The sequence below is a fragment of the Acinonyx jubatus genome, chromosome D3 (genome assembly GCF_027475565.1).
Source record: "Acinonyx jubatus isolate Ajub_Pintada_27869175 chromosome D3, VMU_Ajub_asm_v1.0, whole genome shotgun sequence".
Classification (NCBI taxonomy): Eukaryota; Metazoa; Chordata; class Mammalia; order Carnivora; family Felidae; genus Acinonyx; species Acinonyx jubatus.
The window spans coordinates 45,577,013-45,596,444 of NC_069392.1; the positions used below are offsets into that span (position 1 = coordinate 45,577,013).

At 39.3% G+C, this 19,432-nt stretch overlaps 2 protein-coding genes across 7 annotated transcripts in view; one reads left to right on the forward strand and one right to left on the reverse strand.

Annotated features, from left to right (window-relative positions):
- The window catches only part of OSBPL1A (oxysterol binding protein like 1A), a 266,965-nt gene extending 260,550 nt beyond the window's left edge, over positions 1 to 6,415 (reverse strand). The window contains exon 1 of the mRNA XM_053206295.1: positions 6,151 to 6,415. The gene's annotated coding sequence lies outside the window, so the exon portion shown is untranslated. The remainder of the gene's footprint in view (positions 1 to 6,150) is intronic.
- A 61-nt stretch (positions 6,416 to 6,476) lies between these two features.
- IMPACT (impact RWD domain protein) overlaps positions 6,477 to 19,432 on the forward strand; it is a 31,633-nt gene continuing 18,677 nt past the window's right edge. For 3 of the 6 annotated variants that reach the window (XM_053206308.1, XM_053206307.1, XM_027068668.2), the window contains exons 1-4: positions 6,477 to 6,634; positions 7,710 to 7,838; positions 8,812 to 8,864; positions 10,678 to 10,740. In XM_053206308.1, coding sequence (XP_053062283.1) covers positions 6,599 to 6,634; positions 7,710 to 7,838; positions 8,812 to 8,864; positions 10,678 to 10,740 — 281 coding nt within the window. In that variant the 5' untranslated portion in view covers positions 6,477 to 6,598. The other 3 variants (XM_053206309.1, XM_053206310.1, XM_053206311.1) reach the window with 3 other exon arrangements.

Here is a 19,432-nt window from a genome sequence, read left to right on the forward strand (position 1 = left end):
GGAAGGGAAACAAAAATAATATAAAAACAGTGAGGGGGACAAAACGGAAGAGACTCATAAATATGGAGAACAAACTGAGGGTTACTAGAGGGGTTGTGGGAAGGGTGATGGACTAAATGGGTAAGGGGCACTAAGGCATCTACTCCTGAAATCATTGTTGCACTATATACTAACTAATTCAGATGTAAATTTTAAAAAATAAAAAATAAAATTAAAAAAAATAATAAAAAGAAGATGCTTCTTGAAAATAATCAAAAAGTAAGAGTTAATATTTTTGCCACATAAGGTCCTTCTTAATACTGGGCCAGCAACAGATATAAATGTGACCCTGAACTATCATTGCCAGGAGGATATGAGATATACTGATGCTTAATGGAGGTAGTACTTATCAAAGAGCAGTCTAATAATGCTACTGTTCCAAGATTTTAGGGAGTTGGGAAGGAAAGTTAGGGATTCCTTAGAGAAATTCCCTGGGAAAAGCTGAAACTATTATCCACTCTTAGAGATTTATATTGGACATTAGAATATGAAGGGCTGTGAAAAATCTAACATAAAATTATCAGAGGAAGTGTGTTTAGCGCAGCAATGATAAACTTGATTGACCACACACCACCTTCCCCCCTTGACCGCTTGAGGGATTAATTTCTGTGGCCTACACATTTATACATGCTGTTACTGGGAAATCAACCACTGCCCTAGAGGTTAACTGAAGTGGTTGCACACCTCGTCCAAAGACGGGGGTTCCTATTTCTGCAATGGGACTGCGGACTTGGATTGGTGTTGACAGGATCTGCACAGCTCCACTGTGCACATTACATGCCACCTTTCCATTCCCTTCAAATCTCCTGAAGTCAGCAAATGCCTGGCACCATTAGTTTCTGGTGACTGCCAGCTAATCTTGCCATGCTGCATATTACTTATGGTGACATTACAATATTCAAGGATTTCTTTCCTTCCTCTATTGTTTGCTAATCGTGACTCCATTTCCTTGACTATTTCTTTGACAAAGCTTCTACTGAAGACTTGTATTTTAATATTCGGCATGTTAATCTTCCTTTGTACCTTTATCACTTTTCTTGGCCATATTTGGTCAAACTGTTGGCAGAACACAAATAAATGGCACAAGCAGAACCTATAACCTTAGCATTTGTTGGCTTGTAGCCTGCCACATTGGCTTTCATTGACGGGGAGTGTAAGATAAGCACAGAGAAATAAGGGAAAGACTTATTAATAGTATGCCAAGATGGCTTGTGTTTTGTTTCTTTAATATTTTAAGGACATATTTTCTTAAGAAAAAAATTTCAGAATGAGATATTACTGTAAGTCAATACTACATGGACAGACTTCACCTGAGTTACAGTGTACCCTAAAGCACCTTGTGCTGGTCTGGGTCCTGGAGAGGCAGACCCCAAAATGAGATTAAATGTGCAAGAAATTTATTGGGAGAAATACCTGTGCGAGAAAATAGGAAGGGAACCTGAAGAGGCTCAGAGAGCCAACAAACTGATACAAATCTGACCCTGAGTGAGTGGGGAAATGGAAGGAGGGACAGAGGAAAGTTGTAAGGCACTAATTTTAAGAAAAGTTCAGCAAGGCCTTCAGGGGAACCCTGGAGCCCAAGTACCCCATCAGAGGGGTCTTGTCTCCTAAGAACGGGCCAGTTTGTATAACTCTGCTTTGTTGAGAACAGCCCATGGGAAGCATAGCCTCAGTGCAAATGGAATAATGGGTCCCAGAGCACAGGAGCTGGGGTCTTCTTTAATATCTAAGAGGCACTTCCCCATGGTTGTCACACAAGATTCTCAAAATATGACATACATACAAATCACCCAAGAATCTTATTAAAATGCAGATTCAATAGGTCTGGGTGGGACCTAAATTTCTGTATTTCTAACAGGTTCTCAGATAATATGATGCTGTTGGTCCACACACCTCACGTTGAGTAGCATGGTCCTAGAGAATGTTTGGAAGAGCCCTATTTAAACTATCTATGTTTATGGAGAACGCTTCACAGGATTAACTCCTCACCTGATGTAACAGTCATCTCTGTCATAGTCAGATGTATACCCTTCCAGGTTAGGGTTGTTGTTTTTTCCCCCATTCACATAACTCATTCTTGCCTCTAATATCACAGCTGTCAATCTCATCTTGTCACACTGCTTGCAAAACCTGCTAATGGTCATCTCTATATCATCTCTGTATCTATACGCATTCATTTTTGCTATGAAGGGAGGGCTCTGACCCTTTGTGATCTCCATAACATCCCTTCTCTCCTCCAATTATTTGATTCAGAAAGTTTATGTTTCTTAATCTTTTTTTTTTCCTAAGTAGGCTCCATGCCCAACGTGGAGCTTGAACTCAGGACACTGAGATTGAGAGTTGCATGCTGTACCAACTGAACCAGCCAGGCACCCATTTCTTAATCTTAAGCAAAAAATTGCAAGCATCTCCTATCAACCATATTGCACTCTCAAGTCTATCTGACATAGAAGCTCTGGTGCAGCCAGTCACCCCATCTTTCTTGCTGAGAAGTCCATGGAATCTGGCCACCTGTGTCTCCACTAGGTCACCTGAAGCCTTCTGCAGTTATCACACTAACAGCAAGCAGCCAGACACATATTGTTAAACACATCTGCTCTCTTCCTTCACTCTGGTCCCTGGCCTCTTTGTATATCTTAATTCTATACAGTGTTTACTGTGTTAGAGAGCAGTTTTCATACTTTTTTTTTAAGCCATGTAATTCTTTCATCAAAGGAAGCTTAAATAAGTTAGTTTGGTCTCACTAGAAAAGTGGGACATAGAGAAGTCACCATGAACATTCCTTGTGTGTTAAGGTGCTGAAGCATCATCACAAAAGCTATGGGCAGCAAGTGAAGGATTTCAAGGAAGAAAAAAGACATGATCAGACTCTAACATTGTGAATGATTACTCTGGCAGATGTGAGGAGGATAACTTGAAGAGCGTCCAGATGGAATCCAAAAGAAAAGGGAGGAGGATATGAGGAACACAAAGGATACAGGAATCCAAATCATCAAACTTGCTGTTTGGGTGTGAAAGCAGTGAAAGACAGGGGTGCAGCATGTCTCCCAGGGCTCATGCTTGGGCAATTAATTATCGACCCAGAGGTGCAGCGGTTGCCAATTCCTGAACTGGGGAAGACAGGAGGATGACAAGAGGTTTAGGGAGAAAGATAACTGAGTTTGGTTTTGAACATACTGAGTTTGAAGAAGACATCCAGTAACCAACATTTTGGGTAAATGATATGGAAATCAGAAGAATCTGGCTTAGAGACCCCTCTTGGATCCAAATCTATGTTACTGTCTGCAAACCATTCTCAGTCTCTGCTTAGGCAACTGCTCAAAGTTCATGTTAGGTAAAATCTTTTCAACTAAGTTGTCAATAAAGTTTTGCTTTTTTTCCCAAGGTGTTTTACAAAACAGGTTGGTTGTTTGCTACACTTGTTACTTCAGTAACTATTTCTTCCCTTCTCTTCCAAAGTGCTCTTTGCATGTCTAAGTTTGGGGTTCTCTGTATCTGACACATAAGCATTCAGTGCATTAGAGAGGGTTTTGTTTTGTTCCTTTTAGCAAAGAATGATTTCTGTTCAGAATCTGAGCTCAAAAGAAAAATTAAAGGCTCTAGCTAAGAAGAAATAGGAATTACGGCTGACCTTAAACAATGTGGGGGTTAGGGATGTCAAACCCCTGTGCAGTAAAAAATCCACATGTAACTTGACTTCCCAAAAACTTAACTCCTAATAGCCTACTGTTGACAGGAAGTCTTACCGATAACATAAACAGTCAATAACATATTTCGTAAATGCATTACATACTGTAGTCTTACACTGAAATAAGCTACAGAAAATATTAAGAAAATCATGAAAAAAACATTTACAGTATTGTATTTGTCCAAAAAAGTCCACATGTAAGTGGACCCCTGCAGTTCAAACCCATGTTGTGCAAGTGTCAACTGTAATAGAAAATCATGGGTGTAATCTGTAGAAGGTAAAATAAACTGGGCTTCTGTGATATATGGTAAGAAAAGAGGTATTATGTAAAATAAACTGCATATAGTGTGCTTTGTTTAGACTGTTAAGTTGTGCTGTGCATTGTTTTGTTATATTTTAACATGGTAGTTTTCAAATTTGGGCTTAAAGTCTTTGAGGGGCCTCTGTGGGGGGGGAGGGAAGGTTGTTGGTAATTTGGACTTCAGGCCCATCACCACTATTTCAGCCAGAACGATCTAATCTGTTTTACATAAGCTTTCACTGAAGGAAGGATTCTATGTTTTGTTTTTTTTTTTTTAATTTATTTATTTTGAGAGAGAGAGAGAACACGAGAAGGGGAGAGCAGTAGAGAGAGAATCCCAAGCAGGCTCTGTTATCAGCATGGAGCCTGATGTGGGGCTCAAACTCACAAACTGTGAGATCATGACCTAAGTCAAAATCAACAGCCAGATGCTTGACTTACCAACTGAGCCACCCAGTCCCCCCCCATGGCTTTTTTTTTTTAACTGTGAAAATCACTATTTTATGCAATAGAAGCTGTAAGAAATGTGAAGAGATCAATGAAGGAAGAGTTCAGAGTGAAGGAAGAAAGCTGTTTAACAATAGATGGACATCTAGGTAGTATTAGGATGCTAACTGCAGAAAGTTTCAAGCAACCTGGAGATGCATGGTGGCCAAACCCCATAGCACTTCAGGCAAATCCTTGCCTAGTAGAGAAATACCATGATAAACTGGCAGTACCATGGACTTTGGGGCCCAACTTGGTTGGAAGGAGGAGCTAGAAACTGTTTTAGCTCAAGATGAAGAAAAACACACTGTCCAAACCAAATAGAGGGAGGAAATGTGATCGACATTACTGAGGGCTAAAGCCCTCCAAGCACTCTCTTGGAACCAAAATGAATGCACAGCTGCAAACTTATGGAGACATCAGAAAGCCACATGCAAGCCATGTGACAAGAGGAGGTTAACAGCTATGATGTCAGAGGCAATGAACTGCATGAAATTTCTTACACGGGCCACAATTTTTCTGCCAGTATTTTTCTCACCATCTGAAACAACTACCCTCCCCTTCTTCAATTAGCTAACCTCTACCTGTTCTTCTATAAGTCAGTGCAAGCATTCTCTGGAACAAGAAGCCCGGTAAAATTTGGATGGGCGGGGATATCTGGGTGACTCAGTTGGTTAAGTCTCCCACTTTGACTCAGGTCATGGTCTCGCAGTTTGTGGGTTCCAGCCCTGGGTTGGGCTCTGTGCTGACAGCTTAGAGTCTGAAGCCTGCCTGGGATTCTGTGTCTCCCACTCTCTCTCTGACTCCCGACAACCCCCTCCCCGCGCACTTGAGCTCTGTCTCTCTCTTAAAACACACATTGGTTGGACGGCCTTTTTTGGTGCTACTAACACAACAGGACACAATTCTAGTCCATTTTAATCTTAATTACTTTTGTTGCTCCTCCTCTTAGCTCCTTAAAGGCAATGCATTATGTCTGAAAATGCATCTGTAAAGCTTAGCACAAGAGCCTAATAAATATCTGAATTAATAAATCCACAAGGCTCAGTAAGATCCTCTCAAAGTAATTTAAGCAGACTTCTTTACAAGTACTTAAGTGGTGCACTCTTAGATAAGTTTTATGGGGTAATTAAAACACGCCCATAATTAAGACAAAAGAGAGGAAGGATGTCATATTTTGAGGTTTTGTCTGTGCGTGTGAAGAAAGTGAAGAGAGACAAAATCCCAGTTGAATAAGATATTATGTGCCTTGATTACGATAGCCATATAATTCACAACCAATGTATTGCAAAGTAGGTGTTGGAGGGGTGGGGTGGAGTGGAGACTAACTGAAGCAAATTGATGCAAATGTTTTGGGTAATGAAACAATGACCATTACATTGGCTGGCATAACTAGTGTCTTGTACAAAAGGAGCTTTTAGGCAAAATGTCCAAGAACGCCAAAACAACCAACCAACCAACCAACAAAACCCCAAAAAGCTATCACAATACAACAGTTGGGTGGTAAGTTTTCCTGCACGCTTTCGAAATGCCGCCTGCTCTCTCCTCGCTTGTTTTTGGAAAATCAATTAAACAAAATACCTTAAAACACGTTTTTAAAAATCCAGAAAACAAAACAAAACAAAACAACCCCTGCCTGGAAATGCAAAGACGAGTCTGGGCTGTAGACTGCGGTCGAATTCCTCCCTGGGCCGTGGCGGTAAGCCCGACGCCCCAACGTTTCCCGGGGACTCCGGGGTATACCGGGGCCGCAGTGGGCCACCTGAAGCCCCCAGCCCCGGCGTTTCCAGGACACGGAGCCCAGAAGCCCTCCAGCCGTCTCTCTAGCGGGACGGCTTCCCCGGGCGCCGCTAAGGGGCAGAAAGAAGGCGGGCACAGGGCCAGTGAGACGAACCTCGGGTGCGGAGAGCCCCTCACATCACCTGGCCCACAACCCGGAAGCAGATGCGGGCTGCGCGGCGCGCCCCGGGTTGCGGTTCCGGGTCGGCCTCGCTGCAGCCGGTCCTCCGCTCGCCGCCGCAGCGCCCCGCCCCCGCACTCCGGACCTGGGCCGGCGGCGGCCGCCTGGCTGCTCCCGGGGCCACATGGCTGAGGGGGACGCAGGGAGCGACCAGAGGCAGGTGAGGGCCCGCCGGGGCGCCGACCTCCAGGCTCGGCTCGGCCTCGCCTCGCCGTCCCGGGCCTCCTCCGCCTAGAGGCCCTCTGCCCGGGGCCGCCCCCATTCCCGCCGGCACCGTCCGGGCCTCCAGGTGCGCCGTTTGCTGCACCGCGTTCCATTCTCTTGGCGCCCGTTCTCCGCCGATCGCCCTCCGGCCAGCCGCTCCCGGGCGTCGGCGGGCTCGGCCTGCCTCCGACGGTGTCGTCGTCAACCATCAGCACGCGACGGAGCAGCTCCGGGCCGGCGACAGAAATCCGGGTTCTGCTTTCTTCCCTGTCGCCGCCGGGTCACCTTGGACAAGCCACTTATCTCCAGTTTCTGCCTTTGCAAAATGGGCAATAATAACACAAACCCTGGAGTTCCTTGAGGGCCCGCTGGATCTTACTCCTCTTGATAGTGAGCTTTCCCTAGTGCGTGGCTCACGTGGGTACTCTTAAAAGCTTTTCCATCTGGGCTGTGAGGCCAAAATGAGATGCATACAAGGTTGCATACTTTGCTTCCCCTTTTCACCTTTAGATCCTGTTATTTTTCTTTTTTAACCCCAAACCAAAGAATAATTTCCGAAATGTTTTTAGGATACGATTACCAAAAAAAACAATGAAACAACCACCCATACCTGTGCCTAAATCCAAAAGAAACAATGGAGATATTAAGTAGGAATATATGGCTAGTATATAGCAAGGATACTGGGGAGTGGGAGTGAGGATTACGTGGTACCTAAGAAAAGGTGAAGCAGAGGATGTGTGTTCATCTTCCCACTTGTAAATCATGCTGTAGGGTATTGTATATATCTTGGCTCACTAGTGGCCAAAAACCCAGTGATGTTGCAGCAAGGCTGGTCCTAGTCCTTGTCTGGCAACCACTTACAGAGTAGAACATGGTGACCTGCTGCTAAGACCTTTTGGCAGTGTTCCTTCAGGGATCCTTTATAAAGGCTAGTAATGTTAAATAAAAATACTTTATAAGAGGAAGGAAAATTCAGGCTTTTAGGGCATGTACATTCGTTGACTTTTTTTCCTCCCATCAACTTCTTACAGAATGAGGAAATTGAAGCAATGGCAGCTATCTATGGCGAGGAATGGTGTGTCATTGATGACTGTGCCAAAATATTTTGTATTAGAATTAGCGACGATATAGATGACCCCAAGTGGACACTTTGCTTGCAGGTATTTTTCCCTCCTTCTCTGTAGCCATTTTCCAGTTACAACAGTAACTGTATGATTGACTAATACTGTATTCCTCTAAATGACTGTTGTGTGACTTCTGAATTGTCTGTTTTCTTGTTAGCTTTTGTTAACAATTGAGTATCTAAGCACCAGGGTAATGAAATCTCTGATCACTCAAGACATGCTTTAACTGATAGTCTCAATCTTTCCTATCCCAGTTATTTTAATTAGATATTCTTAATATACCTTTGACAGACTTGAGTTTCACTTCCTTTCATTGTTCTGTCCATTTAATAGGAGAGGGTTTAAACCTGGAAGGATGGCTAACCTTTAAGAGGAAGAATAGGTTAGTAATTTAAAAGGCTTTATAAAACAGATACTTGTTTCTTTATTAACTGAGAATCAGTGTGGTTAAGATAAAAAAATGACAAGATCAGTATAGCTTTCTGTATTAATGCTTATTCTTTGGTGACTGCCTGTATTTTCAACATAAAGGTTTTTGTCAGTGTTTGTTTTTATAACAACACTGATCTGGGAACAAAGGTGTATGGGTCTCTGTCAAGGGTTAGTTATTTAATGTGTTTACCAGTATTTAATAGGATTCTTTTTTTAATATTTCTTCAGAAAAATACCTGGAACATGCTATAGTGCCACCCTTTTCACTTGAGGTTAGGGTTTAATGCCCCTATTTCAGTTTTCCTTTCATCTTTGTCTTCCCCACTCTTATTTCCTAACTTTTATTGCTTGTATACCTTCTCTGTAAATAATGTGCTCCTTAAAAATTGGCATTATCATTAACAACATACTTTAAGTATAAATATGAGGAGGCATTTCTCTCCTGAGATTGAACAAAATAACTGTTTTGATTTTAGTTTGGCAAGTAGGAAATTTGTCCAGTGACTAGCTTTATAAATATTGTTAATTTTGAGTCATGATGAAGTATAAACAGATTTATTTTTAAACTGCTTTACAGGTGATGCTACCAAATGAATACCCAGGTACAGCTCCACCTATTTATCAACTGAAGTAAGCTATATTTTTATGTTTATATTCTTACAAAAAGATTATACTTTTTAAAGATTATTTCTCTATATTGTGCTTTGTGTTTATATAAAATACCTTTCTTAGGAAAATACATATGGAAGTTAAGAACACCTTTTGGGGGCACCTGGGTGGTTCAGTTGGTTAAGCTTCTGACTCTTGATTTCGGCTCTGGTCATGATCCCACAGTTCGTGGGCTGTTGGGCTCTGTGCTGGCAGCACAGAGCCTGCTTATGAGTCTCTCTCTCCCTCTCCCACTCCCCCTGCTCATGGTTGCATGCTCTCTCTCTCACAATAAAGAAACTTTCTTTTTGGTAATGTTTATTCATTTTTGAGAGAGAGAGACAGAGTGTGAGCAAGGGAGGGGCAGAGAGAAAGGGAGACACAGAATCTGAAGCAGGCTCCTGGCCCTGAGCTGTCAGCACAGAGCCGGATGTGGGGCTCAAACCCACAAGCCTTGAGATTCTGACCTGAGCCAAAGTCTGTTGCTTAACCAACTGAGCGATCCAGGCACCCCTGTTTTAAAAGTTTATTTGGGGGTGTCTGGGTGGCTCAGTTGGTTAAGCATCCGACTTTGGCTCAGGTCATGATCTCATGATTCGTGGGTTTGAGCGCCGTGTCAGGCTCTGTGCTAACAGCTCAGATTGTGTATGTGTGTCTTTCTCTTTCTCTGCCCCTCCCCTGCTCACACTGTCTCTCTCTCAAAAATAAAAATACATAAACATTTTTAAAAAAATAAAAAAGTACTTGAAAAGAACACCTTTTGGACTTTGTATACAGCATTTAAATAAAAAAATTTAAATTATATAAAAAACACATTGCAGAATGTATTTAGTATAAAAGAGAATCACAGCGTTCATAGGGATAAAATAGCTACTGAATTGTATTTAGAGATAGAGAAATCTTTCTCTTTAGACAAACTGGTGGTTTAGTTTCTCCTAATCTGGTTCTGCTAACCTAGCCATAGTTCCTTGGCATGCCTCTGCCTAAGACTGCTTGCCCTCTGGGAATTACCCATGCTTGGTGCTTCTGGTGCTTCTCCCTGCCCCTTGTTGTGGAGGAACCATCTTCTTAGCAGCCTAAGCTTAATCTTAGTCATGACCTGTTGATTGCAAATGATCTTTGATCAGCTTTGTCCATCTGACCTCCTAAGATGTATAAACTTGTGTGAAGAGAATTCCATTAAATTGTCATTATTAAAATTTTTACCTACCAGTGGGATAATTTTTTGTATGTGTTTTAAAACAGAAATAAAATTTGATAATAATAATGGTTCTGTTAATTTTTATTTATTGAAAATGAGAGATATAATTTTAGAATGCCTATAAATATAAATGCCCTTTTCAGGAAAAGCTGATATATATTTTTGCAGTCACGTGGCAACCACTCTATTTGTTAAAGTTGTTTTTGAGACACTATTTAGAAAAAAAAAATTGGCAATTCCTAACAGTGTCACAGATACTGTGAATCTGGAAATTTGGATTCTCGAACTTGTTCTGCCATTTACGTAAACCCAGACAGGTTCATGATATCCTATGAACTCACCTCTGTTTTTTAAACCATATTTTAATTGAATAATATTGGGATTGCCTTCCTCAAGGTTTCCTGGGAGGACACAATAAGTTAATGCCAATGAAAGCATTTTGGAGCTGTATAGATTTGTACAATATAACATTTTAATGAAAGTAGGTAATTTTTAAAAGTTATCAAATAATTTGTAATTTAATCAGTAATTTCTGTTTGAAATATAAACACAATCCTTGAATAGTCTTCTTCATTGTGTTTTATTTAATCTTAGTGCTCCTTGGCTTAAAGGACAAGAACGTACAGATTTATCAAATAGCCTTGAGGAAATATATATGTAAGTAGCAAATGATTTAAAAAAAATTCTACTTGTGATTTTATTGTGGGCTTTTGTTGCAGCTGATATGTTAAGGCATTTTCTAAAGTTTTTGTTAAGCTGCCTTTCCCTTAACATAAAGGATGCATTTGAAGAGTCTTTGAAAGACTGGTTATATAATTTTATATATACACTTGATATGATTTCTACTTAGATAAAACAAAAACAAAAAACAGTAACGATTCAGAGCTAATAGCTGTAAAAATACCAGATTGTGAAAGTAAACCCAAAGATACAGTTCTTGTTTTAATACTTTCACAGGCTATGTTGAATGAAACTGGTTACAGCAGAATCTTGTATTAGGTCATAAAACTGAGAGTCTATTGACACTGTATTCTTCACTGTTTCATTCATTCAAGAAATACTACAAGATAGGCACTGTACTAGGTCATAGGTACACATAGTAAAAACAAAAATGGTCTCTGTTTTCATGGCATTTAGAACTTAGTGATAGAGCTATCACTCATGACATTGTAAAATGAAGGTAAAACTGCAGCTCTGATAAGTTCTGTAAAAGAAAGATATTAATGTGCAGTACTAAATGAATTTGAAACAAGATATAACCTAGTCAAGGATGGCTTGACTTCAGAGCTGAATTACTGAAGTGAAGATAACTAGCGAATGGCACAACATGTGCAAAGGCTCTGTGTCAAGGAGCTTGTCAAGACATAAAGTTGGTGGTATGAAGGGGGAAGAGAGGGGAGGGGAGAGGAGGGAGGATGCTGGGACAGTGACCTGGTGAGGTAGGCAGGGGAGGTCATGCACAGTCTTGGAGGCCATGTGAAGGATTGTTGTCTTTATTGTTAAGACCCGTGGAAAGCAGAGGTTTTCAAGTGGTGTGATGTCGTTGATAAGATTCTGACTTTGAAAACACCAATCTGTTTCTGTGTGGAGAGCTGATTGGAAGGGAGCAAGAATAGATACGTTAGGAGGCTAATGCAGTAGTCCAGGGAAGATGACTGTGATTTGGATTAATTTTAGTAAGATGTTAATTTAGTAAAATAAACAAAGTTTTAGAATCAGTTTTACTGTAATCCAGAAACTGGTAAGGATTGTCTTATATGTTCTAGGTGGCCACCCTTTTTGGTACAGTGTATCCCTGGGATCTCGGCCAGGTTCCTTTTCCTCCTAAAATATTTAATTAAAATGTGTAAGTCTTTATGGAATTGCTTCTGCTCATTCCTTCCTGGAGAAGTATGGTCTTCCTTGAGTCCCAGGTTTACACTTGACCCTGGAAGTAACCAAGAACTGGACATATCAAAGGATGACTCTATTTAGATATTCCTCAGCATATAAGTATTATTTATTTCCTCAATTAAATGTTTTCTGATAACTTTCTCTAACCTTACTGGTCATTCCAACTTTACGCCCCCAAGAAACTTGTTTCTGTAATCTTTTATTTATGTTTATTTACCATTTTATCTTCTCCCTTAGAGTAGAATAAATATACTGCAAATTTGTTCACCAGTGATGTTGTAATTATACATCTTGTGGTCATTTTTTTAGTTCTTATCTTACGTGACATCTGTAACTTATGCTGGTGTTGAAGTACCTCTTTCTTGAAAACCTTCCCATATTTGGATTCTATCATACTAATGTTCGTAAGTTAGATTTTTCTCCTACCTATCCATAATGTCATGTACTCAGAAATGGCTTCCCATCTGCCTTTTTTCTATCCAAAAGCCCCTCTTTTACTAAGAGATAGATCCCTTCCCATAGGACACAATTTGGTGTTCTCCCTAACTGGTTCAGTTGAGCTATTTGGGAATTAGGAAAGGTCAGAGATTATAAAGCAGTTTGTTCTAAAGATAGAATTGTGGTTTATACTGTCTTGCTTATTAAAAAGGGCTTGAATAATCCTAGTCCAATGGTATTGTTTTCACACAGGTGGTGTGAGGAAAAATAAACACTCTTTTAAAAAGAGCACTCTTGGGGCGCCTGGGTGGCTCAGTCGGTTGAGTGGCCGACTTCGGCTCAAGTCATGATCTCGCGGTCCGTGTGTTCGAGCCCCGCGTTGGGCTCTGTGCTAATGGCTCAGAGCCTGGAGCCTGTTTCAGATTCTGTGTCTCCCTCTCTCTGACCCTCCCCCGTTCATGCTCTGTCTCTCTCTGTCTCAAAAATAAATAAACGTTAAAAAAAATTTTTTTAAAAAGAGCACTCTTTAAAACACTCTTAAAAAGTTTTGTGACAGCCTTTAATATTTTTCCATAAATCCAGCAGGGGGCAGCAAATTGAAAAATATTATTAGTTTTGAAAATTAGTAAATGTATGAATATAGTTTTAATATTTATAGTTTCATTATATTCTAAATATTATATCACTATGAAGATTTTTACATTAACATCATTTTGTATGTAAAATGTGATTTTTGCCTAGACAAGAGGATGAGCCATGGTTTGTTTCCTCGTAGGTAGGAAAGCAGAAGTCAGAAAACTAACAGTTTTTCCCGTAAGAATTTATTGAGTATCTCCTATATGCTGGTACTTTGTTAGGAGTTTGGAATTTAAAAATGAAGATAAATGTGTACCAGTATGATATAATGACGTAATTACTGAGAGGTTTGGACCAAGTGCTGTACTAGCATTTTTTTAAGAGGTTTTAGCAACAGACTATCTCTGGGCATGTGGATAGAGTTGTAAAGAAGGGTTCCATTGTGAAGGAGACCTTGGAGCATGGTGTTTGCCAGGTAATCAAGTGGGGAGAGGTTTTCTGGTAGAAGGGACTGCATGAGCAAAATCATGTAGGTGTGAAGCAACCTGGCATCTTCAAAATTTAGCAAATAGTTTAAGATGCCAGGTATATAAATTAGGTAAGGATAAGAATAAAGAAGTCATAAGTTGCGAAAGAAGTGTGGGCATTATGTTGTAGGCTCTAAGTGTTCTACACAGAGTAGTGATGTAATCAGATTTGTATTGCAGTGTGAGAGATGGGCTGTGAAGAGTTTGAGGAGGAGGGAGATGGTGGAAGCCTTTTTAGGAAGGCAACAAGAATGGATAGAGAAGAATGATCAGTTAAAGGAATACTTAAGAATATAGACTGGGGCACCTGGATGGCTCAGTCGGTTAAGCATCCAACCCTTGGTTTTGGCTCAGGTCGTTATGTCACGGTTCAAGAGTTTGAGCCCCATGTTGGGCTCTGTACTGGCAGCATGGAGGCTACTTGGGATACTGTCTCTCTCTCCTCCTCCCCCTCTCTCCCTCCCTTTTTCTCTCCCTCCTTCCCTCTCTTTCTCTCCCCCATCTGCCTCCCTCCCTCCCTCTCCCTTTCAAAATAAATAAACTCTTTAAAAAAAAGAATATTGACTAGGATTTGGTGATTAGTTACTTGTAGATTAATTTGCTTATCATACCTTATTTTTGATGAAATATTTTGCATATGAGTATTTTAAATCTGTGAAAATAATTATTTTAATCAAGCAAAAGGTGAATGATGGATTTAAAAATACCTGGAATATAATAATAAATGTTGTTTAAGAGTAATCCCTTAAGGAAAGGGATTAACATTTTTTTTTTTTTGTAGTACAGGTTTTTCCCCACCATCTAAAAGTGGAGCATTCCTATTAAACCTCTCAAAATGGCATAAAGAAAGAATATCCCCAACTTTCTGAATGTTCAAGTTACACTGCTTCACTTTATGAAAGACCTACATTTGGTACAGTAATGGCAGTTCTTGTAAAAGTGAAAATCCTCTTCAGGTTTCTTTTGGTTAGTGAAAATAGCTAATGTAGATCTTTTGTAAAAGTGCAGTGGCATAACACAAACTTTTGGAAAATGGGGGAATATCTGTATTTAAATTTACAATGGTTCATTTTAACAATATTTAATTTAAAATCCAAGATGATGATTTTAATTTCCCACAGCCCCTCACATTTTGATTTATCATGTAGTCTTAGATTTGAAAGTTGGGAGGAGAGGCTTATCAGATGAGATCAGGTGTGTTCAGGGTGGTATGGCCGTAGACAAGGCGAGGCTTATCAAAGCACAAATTGCCACAAAGCTAAAAGAGTGAGGAAAACATTGTTCAAGACTATTGCAGTAGGGGAGAGAGGCCAGAGCTCAGTCTGACCTCAACTTCCAGAAACAAAAGGCAGAATTTTTTGTGTTTTTAATTCCAATGAGTTAACATACAGTGTTACTAGTTTCATGTATATAAGATACCATAATTCCGTACATTGCTGGTGCTCATCATGACAAGTGCCCTCCTTAATCCCCATCACCTATTTCACCCATCTCCCTACCCACCTCCCCTCTGGTAATCATCTGCTTATTCTCTATAGTTAAGAGTCTCTTTCTTGATTTCTCTCTCTTTTTTTTTTTTTGTCTCCTTTGCTTTTTGTTTTGTTTAAATTCCACATATGAGTGAAATCATATGGTATTTGTCTTTCTCTGACTTATTTCACTTAGCATAATACTTCAATCCTTTTTCTATGGCTGTGTAATATTCCATTATACATATTTATATTTATATATGTCACATCTTATTTATCCATTCATCAGTGGATGGACACTTGGGTTTCTTCCATATCCTGGCTATGGTAAATAATGCTGCTATAAACATAGGGGTGCATATATTGCTTTGAATTAGTGTTTCTGTACTTTTTGGGTAACTACCTAGTAATTCGATTGCTGGATTATAGGATAGTTCTATTTTTAACTTTTTGAGGAACCTCCATACTGTTTTCTACAGTGGCTGTACCAGTTTGCATTCCCACCAGCAGTGCACAAGGGTTCTTTTTTCTCCACATCCTCCCTAACACCTATTGTTTCTCATGTTGATTTTAGCCATTCTGACAGGTGTGAGGTAATATCTGATTGTACTTTTGATTTGCATTTCCCTGATGGTAAGAGATGAAGAGCATCTTTACCTGTGTCTATTCGCCATCTGGGTGTCTACTCTGGAGAAATATCTATGTGTTTTGCCCATTTTTTAATTGGATTATTTGTTTTTTGGGTGTTGAGTTTTATAAGTTCTTTACATATTTTGGATACTAACCCTTTATTGTATGTGTCATTTGCAAATATCTTCTCCCATTCCATAGATTACCTTTAATTTTATTGATTTGTTTCTTTTGATGTGTAGAAGTCTTTTGATTTTATGTAGTCCCAGTAGTTTATTTTTGCTTTTGTTTTTCTTGCCAGGAGAATTTTTAAAATTTTCATTCCAGTGTAGTTAACATGAAATGTTATATTAGTTTCAGATGTACAATACAGTGATTCAGCAGTTCCATATATTACTCAGTGTTCATCAAGATAAGTCTGTTCTTAATCCCCTTCACTTAATTTACCCCATCCCACACCCTCCCCCCCACCTCCCCTATGGTAACCATCTGTTTGTTCTCTAAAGTTAAGAGTCTGGTTTTTTTTTTATTTCTCTTCCTTTGTTTGTTTCTTTAATTCCACATGAGTAGAATCATATGGTATTTGTTTCTCTCTGCTATCACTTATTTTGCTTAGCATTATGCTACCTAGATCCATCCATTTGTTGCAGATGGCAAGTTTTCATCCTTTTCTATGGCTGAATAATATTCCATTGTTTGTATGTATGTGTATGTATACACATACATAGACACCATATTTCCTTTATCCCTTCATCTATTGATGGACACTTGTGTTGCTTTCTTAGTTTGGCTGTTGTAAATAATTCTACAGTAAACATAGGGGTGCATGTATCCTTTCAAATTAGTGTTTTTGTATTCTTTGAGTAAATGCACAGTAGTGTGATTCCTGGATTGTAGGGTAGTTCTGCTTTTAATTTTTTGAGGAACCTGCCTACTGTTTTTCATAGTGGGTACACTAGTTTGCATTCCTATCAACAGAATTTGTAAGGGCTGGGATAAGGATTTGAGGGAAGGTTAATCAGTGAGCTGTGTAAGCCCAGTAAGTTATTTCCTGAGTTTGCAAATGTGTTTCTCATGATTAGGCCATCTGTGTTTGCTAATTGTTGCTCATCAGAAGTTAGGCTCCTCCCCTCCCATAAAGACGGGAGAAGGGATGCTGTCTTCCTTAATGATTACAGTTCAAAATGATGGCTGCCAGGTCCTTGAGAAAGACACTCTTAGGCTATAAAACTGACAGGATTCTCCCTAAATCCTTTGGGATACTCCCAAAGGAGTAGAGAAAGAATTTATAATGTCAACTTTTCTAACAAAAATGCACTAAGAAAAGGGAGGTCAGGGCCTATAGTTAGGAAGTTCTGCCAGTCTCAAGTTTAGCTAAGCTGGCATTAAGGCTGTCTTGGCCAGGCTTCTAGAATCAGTTTTGGAAATAATGTGGCCTCTTTGAATCTGTTTTCTCATCTGTAAAATAAGGATAATAGAATACTACTGTTGTGAGGATTAAATGACATAATCTGTGTAATGTGCTTTAGAAGCATATGATAGCCACCCTTAATTTTATTGTTATTAAAAGAATCATCTCATCCAATTTTGTCATTTTGAAAATGGGATAATAGAAACTCAGATTGTGTGATTTGTCTGAGGTCACACAACTTAGTAGTGTATTTTAGCAAGTGGCTTTGTCCATAAATCAACAAATATAAATATTAGAAAATTAAAGATACAACAGAGCCACAAGTAACATGACTTTGTTTTGATCATTCTGGATGGGCTAATAGTCATTTAAATATAGCTATTCACAAAATCCAGCTTTTAGTCCAAGTTTGTCTTTTATTCAATTTGAAACAAATATTGTTCTAGACATTTTCTATTTAGCTACTTTACCATAATTTAATTTAATAAATAAAAGCTTAGCATCTCATCCTATAATAAGTAGTTTTTTAAAATTTTGTATCAGAGTCCTTAGGATTCCGTAGACCTCCTCCAGGACCAGTTGTGGGTGGCGTGCAAGGCAGATAGACACAGGAAGGAGTTTGAAAACCACCAAATCCTAGTGGATAGTTAAAATCTTGGACCAAGGAGAAAACACAGTTTCTTCTTACAAGAGAAAACACAGTTTCTTCTTACAAGAGAAAACACAAATGTAGCAATAACAACAACAACAAAAACAAACAAAACACCATTAGTGATAGAACAAGGGAAAGAGTAATTGTCATTTTCCTTAGGAAATTGTAAACACCCACTACAACTTCCGTATGTTGGATTTCAGTAAGTTTTGTTAAATACAAGGGAAAAAGGAAGCATTCGGTAACTGATGTTGGGCAGAAGTGCTGTTGTACGTTTTTCTGCAAGAAGCCGTGGGCCGGAGGAGAGGAGATTTGGAGTTAAGGTTTAATTTTGTCTTTATTATTTGGAAAAATTATTTATTAATCGTGAAAATTCTTCCAAGGTGTTTTCACAACACTCCAACAACAAATCTGAATGTGAATGTATGATTCATACACAGGATGATTTTCCTGCCTCGAAGGTGGCTTAAAGATTTAGTGAAGTAACAAAGTGTTTTCTCCATGTCTTCTGTATAGTAGGTGTTCATTAAACACTAGATACTGGTATTACTATTTTTGGTGATGTGAAAAATTCAATAGAATGAGATTAGGAGATGGAGAGAATTATATACAAAAACATAAATTTGTAAGGATCACAAACACTGATATAAGGGACCCAGTTTTCTCATTGACTACCATCTCCCCAGGCCAGCATGTAGACATGGTGTAGTTATGTTGAGTGAATTAAGATAGGTTCACTTGAAGAGAAACTGCTTCTGTAAAGTAAGATAACATGCTCTAAGTCTCTGTTTTATAGATGAAGAAACAGACTCAGAGTTCAAGTGGCTTACTTGCCTAGGATCATAGCTGCTTGATAGGAGAGCAAAATGCAGTGAGCAAGCTGAGTTTTGGAGTCAGTCTGCATTCACATTCTGTCTCTGGGGTTCTTCACTGCTTCTAAGACTGTTTTAGACAAGTCTGTTTTCTCTAGGTCTGTTTTCTCATTTGTACAATGGGGAAATAATACTTCATTAAATAATTGTGAGCATTTAATGTGTTGACACATATAATGAACTTTGGGCTTTGTATATACTCAATCCATCGTACCTTTCTGCGTCTATACCTCTGAATCATTTATTGAGAAGAGACGATAGAAGTGGGAATTGTTTAAAAGAAATTCAAACCACATTCCCCAAATTTTAAAGCCTTCCCAGTTGACTTTTCCTCTCTCTTAGAATCATAGACACCAGTTACCAGAGCACAGGGAGGAATGTTTGGTGCTAAGGAGTTATGGGTGAGATTGGGAAGATTTGAGGGTACAGAATTATTTGAAAACAATATTTTCTTCTCTCTGCTTGTTTTGAAAGTTTCCTTTGGTGGGTACTGATGAGTAGTGATGAAGAGAGATAGTGGTTTCAAGGGGGACTTTCAGAGGAAGGAGGTAAGGTGTTGTTATCAAGTAATACGGGGATTACTTTAAGTACACGTAACGGACATTTATCTAAAGTTGATGTCATTCCCTAAAGAGTAGACACCGGGACCTTTATTTTATTGCTGTTGTCATCATTTGACATAACTCTATGGACATGAACCATGCCATGTTCTTTTTCTCAGTGACCTTTGAGTTGGATTTAATTTATCTGAATCAGTCAGACATTATTTGGAACCAAAATGAGTCAATTTGGGCAACAGAATATTTTGTCAAAAAATGCGATTGTAAAGTTGTTACCTGAATTGTCTTTTAAGTCTTTTAAATTTGGTCTCTGAGGGAGTT